We start from the raw sequence: 12198 nt of genomic DNA, 5'->3' as shown, positions 1-12198 counted from the left end.
CTGCTTAAGGGCTTAAAATCAGACTAGATTTAAGGCTCATAGGTAAAAGGAGTTTGAGCTTAAGTATCAACATCATAAAGTTTATCTCCATTAACAGCATAGTTTCATACTAGAAGAACAGAGCCCGACAACTGCATGGAAACAATCCAATTAAGGCCTGTATCTCATTTTAGGATACTGCTGATTAAATCAGAGAAGATACACTAAAGATGGTGTATTAAATTAGGTTAGCTATACACACTGTATTTTAATGTGTCCTACCATTTACTGATAGTGCAGGAGCAGAGTAGTTTCCTCAGATTACTTAAACCTCTCCAGGTTCTGCAGCTGAATCTCTGGAATTGCAGCTCATGTTCAGTATGCAGAGACAAATTCTCCTGAACATAAAACTCTCAAAAATTTAAAACTCAGGAGGGGCCCTTATAAATTATAAAGCAGCCCTCAGCCTCCCACGTAACTGGCCAGTGATCAGTGTCTGGCTGACAGTTTAAGTGAAAAAAAAAATAATCCCACAATATTTTTGGAAGTTTTCTTCACCCAACTAAAAGATTTCTTCATTTCTGCTCTTGGTCTTTTTCCACTTCAGGTCATGGAGCATTCCTTAAGCCCAGATTTATTCTAAAGAAATCCTGGACATCATAATGCACTGAGATATTCTGATGAATAATTCTCCTTTTCATCTGGTGACAAAAAGCAGCTACCAATGAATTACCATTATGTGAAGGGAACTGCTATGACTTTATGGATCAAATTTCCACAGATCTGAGACCTAAGCCTCAAGTCCTCAATATGTTGTGTGGAGTGAGTGTTTCTTCCACCACTGAGAAGAACTAGAGGGAGACAAATAATCTCACTCCCAAGCATGAAAATCAGAACACATTATTTGCTAACAGAACACATTATTTGCTAACACATCATGGTATTTGTTAAAATTTTTCTCTGCAGCTTTTGCATTAATTCACAGGATAGATTAATATCGAAAGACACAGCAATGTTACTCAAAAACTAACAGACTCAGCCTTAAAATAGGCCATTTCACATACCAATATAAACACAGCAGTGCTGAGCTAAACAAGGGCTAAATCACTCTGCCATACAGATGCCCCCAAACAGCCAAGGTTTTTAGACAATGCTTACAACAACTCAGTCAAGAACAGTAGGAACAGAGTATGTCTGAACATAATACTACACCATGGTATTCTATACAGCTTGAGGGAATAAGCAAGCTTTATGATGAGGTCATAAAGCAATTTTTATACCGAATTTATGAGATCAGAACAGTCATTTCCAAAAGCCAGTGACTGGTTTATTGGAAGAAAGCCTTTAGCAAAACTGAAAACAGATTGCAGAGAAATTCAACTGCAATACTTGAAATATCCAAAACTGAGCACAAAAATTGCAAGGCAAACAACTAAGGAAGGAAGGTTAAAGCATTAAGACTTATAAATATCTGAACAAGGACATATCAGAGTCAGTAAAAAGAGAAGCATTGATTTACATTCATTTTCTTCTGAAAAAAATCACTCATTTAAAGACTATCTTAAGCACAGCATACAGGATTGCAAACTACTACTCCTGAATATTCACAACAGACACCTATTGCTAAATCATGAATACCTGACATTTTCACCACCAAAACTGTTTAAGATTAGTATTTTTCCTTAACTTAAAAACTCCCACTTGCGTCTTACATTAGGTCCTGTCAAACCACTTTAATTGGCTTGACTATTACAAGACAAACCTTAAAACATAACCAAGCAAGCATCCAGGCACAAGCACTGAATTGTTCTGCAGTAACAGAGACAAAATGAAAGACCTTTTAAGGAGGTTTTAGGGCACTCAAAAAGATTATAAATATCAAGTACTTTACACTCAAGTTGAAAGGGTGGATCATCTCTCTTGTATCCACCCCAGCTTGTGACACAAAATCATAGAATGGTCCAGGCTGGAAGGGACCTCCAATGGTCATCCAGTCTGACCTCCCCACAGTCAGCAGGGGCATCCCCAACTAGACCAGGCTGTCCAGGGCCTCACTGAGTCTTACTTTGAATATTTCCAGGGAAGGGGCCTCAACCACCTCCCCAGGCAAGCTGGTCCTGTGTTCCACCACCCTCATAGTGAAGAGCTTCTTCCTGATATGCAATCTATATCTGCACTTCTCTAGTTTGTAGTCATTGCCCCTTATCCTGTCACTGCAGGCCCTTGTAAACATTCTCTCCCCATCCTTCCTGTAGGCCCCCTTTGAGTACTAGAAAGCTGCTATCAGGTCTCCCTGGAGCCCCCTCTTCTCCAGGCTGAACAACCCCAGGTCCAAGGCTCTTACTGAGCAAAAGCATATGTGTTTACAACAAACATATATTCACATACTCTGAAAGATACCCAGTCTAAAACCAAGCAAATCAAACCCAAAAGTACATCAAATTTCTCAGAACCCAGTCAAGAAAACCGGACCAGATACCATTAAATGCTTAATTGGTTCACTTACTGACAAAACCTGCATGAACTTATTGAGAATTTGTGTAGCTTTTATTTTAAGCTACTGGTAGTTCTTAAGTTTCTTCCTGTTGAAGTGTACTGTCAAAGGAGAGAGAAGTCAAAAACAAAAAACTAGACAGAACTGAACAGAAGATGTAGACAGCAGGAGAAAAAGCTGTATATAACACCTTATCACAGAATGACTAGCAGTCAGTTGCAGTGTAGTTATCCTAACCAAGAAATACAGTCTCTGCTACTATGACACATAATTTCTTCCTGTCACTTGCCCAGTCCAAACTATGTATGTCCATGTACACAGAGACAATTATCTGGATAGGCTGGTGAATCAAAAATACGTTTAAATAGTTCTGAACTCAATAAGCATTTTTCATCAGATTAGATCAAATGATTGGTTTATAGTAGTTTAATTGGGCCAATGTGGTAAATAGAAAAGGAAGTTATAGAAATGGATGTCTGTTACTTCAGAATGAATCAGGACTGTAAATCACTCTACAGATGGCGATATCCTACTGTGTGTTTTTTTTTTTTCTCATCACCTACCACAGATCAATCTTGTAATGCTGATTTTTCCTCTTATGGATATTGTCTGCAAATGATCATAATGATAATCATTTCATTCAAAATTTTGTGGACTTACTCCAGAGCTTCATACTGCTGCGTATTTTAACACCCTGATTTTACCTCTTTTATTTATTTTTTTAACCACAAGCGCAAGGTTAGTGACTAAGCCTGTTGTAGAACAGATGCCAACACAGTAAACTGTTAATTTTGGACACACTATGGAACTTTTCATAGTTTCATTCAGGGTTGGAAGGGACCACAAGGATCATCTAGTTCCAACCCCCCTGCCATGGGCAGTGACACCCCACACTAGAGCAGGCTGGACAGAGCCTCGTCCAGCCTGCTCTTAAACACCCCCAGGGACGGGGCCTCGACCACCTCCCTGCACAACCCATTCCAGGGTTTCACCACTCTCATGGTGAAGAACCTCCTCCTCACATCTAGCCTGAATCTCCCCACTTCCAGCTTCATTCCATTCCCCCTAGTCCTATCACTACCTGAGATCCTGAGAAGTCCTTCCCCAGCCTTCCTGTAGGCCCCCTTCAGATACTGGAAGGCCACAATTAGGTCACCTCGGAGCCTTCTCTTCTCCAGACTGAACAGCCCCAGCTCCTTCAGTCTGTCCTCATAGGAGAGGTACTCCAGCCCTCTGATCATCCTTGTGGCCCTTCTCTGGACACCTTCCAGCACCTCCACATCCCTCTTGTAATAGGGGCTCCAGAACTGGACACAGTACTCCAGGTGGGGTCTCACCAGGGCTGAGTAGAGGGGGAGGATCACCTCCCTCGACCTGCTAGCCACACTTCTCCTGATGCAGCCCAGGATCTGATTGGCTTTGCGGGCTGCAAGTGCACACTGAGAGCTCATGTTGAGCTTTTTGTCCACCAGCATCCCCAAGTCTCTCTCCTCAGGGCTACTTTCCAGCCAGTCACTGCCCAGCCTGGATTTGTGCCTGGGATTGCCTCGACCCAGATGCAGGACCCTGCACTTGCTCTTATTGAACTTCATGAGGTTGGCTTGTGCCCACCTCTCCAGCCTGTCAAGGTCCCTCTGGATGGCCTCCCTTCCCTCCAGCGTGTCTGCTGCACCACACAGCTTGGTGTCATCAGCAAACTTGCTGAGGGTGCACTCAATGCCACTGTCCATGTCCCCCACAAAGATGTTGAATAAGACAGGTCCCAGGACTGATCCCTGAGGGACTCCGCTTGTCACTGGCCTCCACTGGGACATGGAGCCATGGACAGCCACTCTATGGGTGCGGCCATCAAGCCAGTTCCTTATCCATCTAGTGGTCCACCCATCAAACCCATGTGTCACCATCAAACCTATGTGTCACCATCAAACCCATGTGTCACCCATGTGTTTTCATTCCAGTTTCAAAGTAACATTCCCCTTGCTTCCGAAAGTCAGGAGCGTGTATAGGTCAGACATTCTACATGAAGTTCTCAACTTAAAAATTAATACTGGACATCAGCATAATTAATCTGATCTTTAAGAACAAGTGGGAAATACTATGCTATATCATAAAATATAAAAAAAGGCTTTACTAATTTTCTACTGTGTTTCATATACTGTCATCATCCCTTTAGTACTACAGAATCAAATGGCAATGAATTAGCAGTGCTAACAGTCCAAAGGAATGTATTTAAAAATTAATAGCCTCACCTGTTTATTGATCAAATGGAATTGTAAATAACCTCACTGGGAAGAAAGCAAATTCACATGAAAGGCAAGTTACTGGAGAAAATCAAAGCCCCTGTTTACTTCTTGGCCAAAGGCATGCTAAACCAAACATTGCATCATACAACACTCCATCTAAATTCTGACTGGATGAGCTAGTGCAGAACACACACCCATGCAGGAAATGGATTAACTTCTACAAGGCATGCAAAATTTCACCAAAGCTATGAAAGAGAACAACAAACTGCTATAGCTCATTGGTTTTCATCATAATCCATTGTTTTCACCTTAAATTATATCTTCTGCAAATCTGGCCAGCATGAAAATGTTCTTATTTTACGGCTTAAAACAAGAAGTTCACATCTTCAACAATTAAGATCTTCAACAGAAAAGCAAACAGTAGCTTACTCCAGGGAAGACTCTCTCAGTAAGCACAGTGCAGCTTCTACCTACACAATTGTTCTTTCATCCTGTTTGTATTTACTTTTCTTTTGGCTCTCTCAACTATTCTCTTTTATTACTTACATGAACACCTCTAAAGGGCTTACTACTGGAAGAGTGAAAATAAGACTTTGATCCCAAAATATTTAGAAGGTACAAATCCTGATCTACATTTTAATAGAAGAAACCTGAGAATTCAGAGAGAAGCACATTGCTACAGAGTATATAGCGTAAGAGTGCAACAGGAGGTGAAGAACCTGACAGTTCCTTGAGTATGCCATAATAGCCAACTCTTTACAATTTCTCCTCTTAGTCTGATCTTGTTCCACCCTTTTGTTTGTTCTAATATAATAATCAAAACACAGAACAGCAAGCTGTTCTGAAAACAAAAACAAAGGGAAATACTTATGAGACAAAGAAACCTTTATTTTTCAATCACACAACAAACCATAACATAGTCCAGTGAAAACCACATCTGGTACTTATTTTGATGTCATTTACTTACCTTCACATGACTGAAGTCACCAACTTTGCTGCTTTCTTGTGGATTAATAGGTTTAGTCTCCACTCTTGGTTTGACAACCTGCCGAAAAGGACTGGAGAGTGGAAGTCCAGTAACGCTGATTCCATCTAGAAACAGAATAAATGAAATTACTGTTGACTGTCTGGTGTTATGTTTTATTTCAATGAATCCGTACTGTATTATCAAATGAAGATAAAATGCACCAAAAAAATAGAAATAATTACATTTTATACAAAACAAAAGGTAAATACTACTTTATTTTTCCCTAGAAACTAAGAAAACTCAAGACAGGAATACACCTAACACCCAGTAAAGGTCACAGGAAAGGAAGTCAACGGCATTTGAAACATCACAACAGAGATATCAATAGTTAAGAGAAAACTGAGTTTAATATTTATAAAGGTTTGTGCTTTTCCATGATTATGACCCTATCAGCTGCTTAATATACTTTTCAAGTATATATTGTGAAAAGGAATGGAAAAATAGAGAAGACATGTTTTGTACCACCTACTGATCTAAACATTTATAAAATATTTGTCATGGGTAACAAAGACAGAATGCAAACTAAGACTTACGTGGGAACAGTCAACAAAAAGCTTAAGAGAAATGGCTGTCTTGAGAGGGATGTCCTCAGTTTGGTATCTAATAGGAGTCTTTGTATTAGCATACAGAATAGCAATGAAAAAATGTGTCAACTTACTAGTATTTTTTATTGCTGACAAGCAATTAAGATAAATAAAAACACTGTAGTATGTTGTTTCTCAACCTACCAAAGCTACTTTCCAAGAACACACACTTAAAATGTGTGAAAATTACTGCTGAACTGAATCAAAAAGTCAGAGGAAAGGAAAACTGAAATAACAAAGTTTTGACGTACATTAAAACTAGATTCACAACTTATTTTTAGCAATTTGTTACTATTAGAATTACATTCAAAGTCCAAAGAAGAGCAGGATTTTGTGCTGTAAGCTGTGCAGAGCAACTGCAATCCACAAATATCAATTAAAGACAGGTAAAATCTCATATATTGCAGCAGACATATCTCAAGCATCTAACTGCCAAAAAATCAGGAGGGGTAAATCTGAACACAGTGCAAACGGAAAGACAATTAGATGAATTACTATATGACTATCCTGGAAACCCAGAAAGTGTTTATTAATATTGGACAAAAATTAAGAAAGCCTTTCCTCTTACAATGTAACTACATCAAATCATGAATTAATCTAGTCCCATGAAGACCAGGGGAAAGGCAGGGAGATGAGAACATGGAACATTCTGTATGGGCTAAGAGGTATTTTATTTCTAACTTGCACAAGAAATAACAAAGTATTAAAGGACTCTTACACCAATTCATAGCATCTTTTAAAACCTACTGATATTAAAGGAGATAAAATTATTAGCCTATGAGTTGAGGGGAAAAAAAATTAAAAGTTCAAGACAGCTTGCCAACAAAACTGACCACAAATGTATTTGATTGCAAGCTCTGAAATCCACTCATCCCAAATTAAAACAAAAAGGTTTCATAAATAGATTTTCATCAGTTCCTTACTTATAACAAAAGCTGACACTGATTAGTGTATAAAATTACCTAAAAAATAAATATTATAAGAATCAAGCACAAAAAATTGCATGGCATGAGTCAGATTTTCCATTTCATGTAAGGCACAAATTCTCTTTTCTTTAAGGAACAGATAATACCTACACACCAAGAACCTACAACTAACGCCTCTCTTCATTTTATGTTTTAAAAACTCAGTCCATTTTCATTTTCTTATGGAAAAAAAGGAATACAATGGTTAGTTTAAACATTTTCGCTGAGGAAGAATGAATTGTTACATCTCTAATCTGTACCTGCAAAAGGAGTTATTATAGCAAAGCAAACATGGATTCTGCTTCAGACTAAAAAGGAAGTCCAAGGTAACCAGTGTAACACACACTTACACTTCAAATGTCTCACTCCTTCAGAACTTCTGACTGTGCAAGGAGACTTCTCTGCCAGAGGACAATTAAAAAAATAATGTTCTGTGGCTAGCCTTGGTTTTGGGTTTTTTTTCCATTATTTAGCTTTTCCTTTTCACCAGGTAGTAAAGTTGGTTAGACATTATCCAGCTCCTCAGCAATACATTAAGCAACCATAGAATGGGGAAACATTCTGCTGGAAGACCTGATAGGCTGCAGAAATTAATGATGGCAGAAAGAAACAGGTAGCTGAAAAACCTAGAATATCAATGAAGCAGTACCCCTAGAAGTTTTAAATTACTTGGTATTTATATTTTTTGAGACTTAATAAGTTTTATTTTCTTTCATGAAGTTTAGAGATATGACAATCCTAAATAACTCCACAGTTTTCTTTCTACTCTGTCCAGAAATCTTCCTAATTTCTAGAATCCACATTGAGTATTCCCATGGTAACAGCACATGACCAACACTTTTTCCATGGTAACGACAAGAACACAGCTTGCCTTCAACATCACAGTCACTGCTGTCACAACAGAGCAAAATCCTTTACCAGCATTTCCTCTCTCCTCTCAAATGTTAAGTAAATTGTCAATTTAACTTCATTAGCCACTTTCACAGCACACTGAACAGAATCCCACACAATTTAATTTTTGAATAAAGGAAAGTTTACTATGGGAGTTAAACTTGCAGATTCACAACCTGATGACTAGGCACTGAAAAAAGAGTTGACATTGGACAGCTTCCATCCTGTTCTAATCTCTCCTAAAACCATCACTGGTCTGATCCAGGTGACAAAAATGTATGGACTTTTCAGCTGTGGTGGTCTCATACTGTGTGGCAAGGAAACCCTTAAATAACCTTACTGCTGAAGGGAGAACCACAGAAGTTTGTTTGTATTCCAAGATATTCTACAGGTAACCTGCAATATAATGTCACATGAGAAGCAGAGTAGCCTAAGATTTTAGGTTGAATAGCTACCTCTCTGCAAAAGAAATACCAATAATCCAAGAGCAATAAAAAATTATGTATTGCTGTTTTCTAAAGGTACATTAAACATACTTCATATTATATATGGGATGGCTGGGGTAGCCTTTGTGAAGAAAGTCCAGACACAGTCAGTTCCAGACAGTCTCAGCCAGCTCCAACCACAGAACACAGCTGAGACCCTCAGCCAAGCTGAGGGCACTGGAGGGGAAGGGGGAAGAATTTTCAAGAAGGGCCACAGGCAGCATGGGCAGAAGAGGAAGAAATCAGGGAGGGAGCAGCAGCAGATAGACCCTGAGGCCAGAGGAGGAAGAGAACAAGAGAGAGGTGCTGCAGTTCCAGAGCAAGTAGCTGGTGGGAAGGAGGGCATTTGGCCCTTAGTCAAGATTAACCACCACATAATTAAAAAAAAAAAAAAACACCACACCAAAACCACAACATAAAAACCCAAACACATTATAGCAACTTTGGTTTTACACAAGGGTTTTAACAGCAGTGAAACAATAACCCAAGAGATATGTTAGATGTTTTAGAAAGTACAAAACCTGAGCACAAAATCTGAAAACTAAATGTCCCCTCAAGCCATTTGTTTATCTTGTCAACTCATTGCCTGATAGACTTTTCATAACAATATCCCTCTTGGCAGGTAACCTCTGTTAAGAATACTGCAACAGTTTTAAAGTACTTTCAGCATGCAAAAGAAAAAAAAGATAAAGAAGAAAAAACTTCAACTCAAGACAGAAGAGAGAGTGATTGCCTCCTTTTTTTTTCCCCCCTTTCCTGCTAAAAGTAGGCAGAATTCTAGAAACTTGTTATCTGCAGCAACCAAGAGGGGAACAACATGATTAGGTAGCACTTCAGACAATATAACCTACTTCACTCTTCACACTACAGGTGGGCAAAAAGATTAATTTCCTTCCCTCACAAAAACATGTTTAAGGTGATCACACAAGAAACTGCAGGTAGCACTACTCCAAGGCAACGCTACTAGGAATGCATCAATTCTCTGGCTCCCAGGAGTAGGGCAGAGACAACACGTAGCAGACTAAGCACTTCTTTGAGACTCCATTATGTCTGAACAGGATGGTAACAACAATTAACAACAGCAAAAGCAGTGTAAGTAAGGATTCCTTCCTGAGGTTGGTGAGCAAACTAAACTACAATTGGAAGTTAAATATAGAATAAGGAAGAATACAATGAAGGGGAGCAAATGAAGTGTAAAGAAATGTGTAATCGAAGATTAAAGATTATTTATGCACACTACATTAGATACTTAAAGTGCCTCTGCATGCAAATGGTGCAATGGGATGGCAGGTCAATTAACCTGTATGTGCCAACAATAAATTTATTGCTATTTGCCTCATGCCTGTCTTGCCCATTTACTCTGTAAAGATTTTGGGCCTAAAACACCTCTTACTAACATATTTGTAGAGTGGCTGGTACTACTGATATATGCTAAGCTCCTATGGCACTGTCATGTACTGTTAAAAACACCCTACTCCGTATTATAAAGTTTATTTATCTAGATCAAAAGGCAATTGGAAATGAAAGAGACACTTTATCTTCTGTAAGCACTAAAGTTGAAATTCAAGAAGAACTCTGTAAGAAAAGTTCTCTAAAAATTAAGATTTTTGAAGTAGCATGGTGTAGTGAAAATTAAAACTGACATCTTTGAACTGCAGACACAAAAACCTCCTTAGAAATGAAGTCACTTTGAAAAAATACCCTGAATTATTAAATGCAATAAAGGCAGCCAAGCATAGTAAAATGTAAATGATCATACTGAATTATCTCTGAGGACTTCCACCATCATCAGTAATACAATTATCCTAATAGAGTCCTCTAGGCTACTTAGTTTTTCAGAAGACCTGTCAAGTCTATATGTAAATTCAAACCCAGGTATCTTCCTAATAAAGAACTACACTGTCTATATACTGTAGGAGTAGGAACATATTCAAGTAGACAAAATCTAGCCATTTAAGCAGCAAAGAAACAAAGTGAGTATAAAACAATATTAAAAAAATATTCAAGATCACTGCTTTCAGAAATAGACTATTACTCCTCTGCAACCTCTTTTCCTCTAGAGAAGGAAAGGAAAGATTTAAGGCATGCCTTTGCTTCTCAATTATATTGTAATTAATTGGTTCCTTTGATGAGTGTATTAATTATTCTCACACCTGTCTTTAGGTTCCCTATACACAGAATGAACAAACACCAACATTTTATATAATGAAGTACTCATTGCAGATTAATTCATTGCACTACACTTTGCAAAACATGATTTCCATTCTAGCAGCTTTGGTGGTTTTTTTTTAAGACTTCTTCACACTAAGTTACCATTTACAATGCAACCCAGAAAGAGCAGCTCTTGTTCTTTTCCCATCAGGGAAGGAGAATTCATTATACTTATGGTGCAATCATCCCTTTTACCTCTTCAGATCACCCTAACTGAGCAAATCAGACAAGAACTAATTACAGCAACAACCTTATAATCAAATTCAGTACATACACTAACTTTCCTGACCAAAACCACCAAGAATGTGTGGAGAAGGAACCCTAAACCACCCAGCTGAGAAGGACAAGGAGATTCAATACCTCATTAGAATCTGCAGCAAACCAATCTCAGTCAGGGAATCCCTGAATCCTGATCAACTGCCTTCAAGATGTCGCTTTGGTCTTCTTAATCCTAATTAAGAAGACCACCTGAAGAGCTGGAGGACCTGTTCCAATTGCTTGCAAAATAATTAATTCCAGAGATGATAAACCAAGGCAATACAAATTGTGACAGGACCCCTAAATGACATCCTTTAATGGGAGGTACATTGTCCTGTAATGTTCTCTGACACCTTATTAGGCTGCGTTAGCACAAACCCAATTCCCATCATAAAAGCCTCTAGAACGCAGCCAGAGTGGCGCATTCCTTACATCACATGTAGGATCTTACAACACTTAGTAACCAGGCAATACAATGCCAAATGAAATTCAGTATCAATAAATGGGAAAAAACAACCTTTAACATATCTGTGAAATAAGAGGCACTTAGCATACCAGTACTGTTCAGAAGCAGAGATTCGTGAATCTATGAAGTCAATGTTCAGCAATCCTCAAAAAAAAAAAAAGACAAATTGTACATTGTAGCACTGCTATAAGGAAAGTAATATAAAGAGCATCCTTAGGTCACTAGTGTACAGCCTACTTGACACATGCAGAACTGAAAGTGTTCAGAAGAGACAAGGCGACGGACCAACATATGGAACTGTTTCCATAACAAGGAAAACTAAGCCACTTAGACTTCTTCAGTCTGTGAAAGAGAATACTGTGACAGTAGCATGAGGAAATACACTGCTCCCTGTTTCCTGAAATACAAGAACTAGGTAATATTTGGAAAATGCCAGTAGGTGCAAAGCTACTAAAATTTAGCTCCAATTCTTTTTGCCACAGCATGTTGTACAGTCCTGACAGAGAGAGTGAATTATTTTATGAATGAGAATTCCACTAAAGATGAATAACAAAGCCTAAAACCAGAGAAACCACATGACATTTTGGAAGTTCCT

At 38.6% G+C, this 12198-nt stretch overlaps 1 protein-coding gene across 3 annotated transcripts in view; it reads right to left on the bottom strand.

Annotated features, from left to right (window-relative positions):
* The window catches only part of TRAPPC9 (trafficking protein particle complex subunit 9), a 441084-nt gene that overhangs the window by 357492 nt on the left and 71394 nt on the right, over nt 1-12198 (bottom strand). For all 3 annotated transcript variants that reach the window (XM_068155470.1, XM_068155472.1, XM_068155471.1), the window contains one exon: nt 5684-5808. In XM_068155470.1, coding sequence (XP_068011571.1) covers nt 5684-5808 — 125 coding nt within the window. The remainder of the gene's footprint in view (nt 1-5683; nt 5809-12198) is intronic.

The sequence above is a fragment of the Melanerpes formicivorus genome, unplaced genomic scaffold (assembly GCF_026170545.1).
Source record: "Melanerpes formicivorus ecotype bairdi unplaced genomic scaffold, bMelFor1.0.p_v2 SCAF_32, whole genome shotgun sequence".
Classification (NCBI taxonomy): Eukaryota; Metazoa; Chordata; class Aves; order Piciformes; family Picidae; genus Melanerpes; species Melanerpes formicivorus.
The sequence above is the reverse complement of the archived record's forward strand: the minus strand, read 5'-3'. Positions and strand labels throughout refer to the sequence as shown.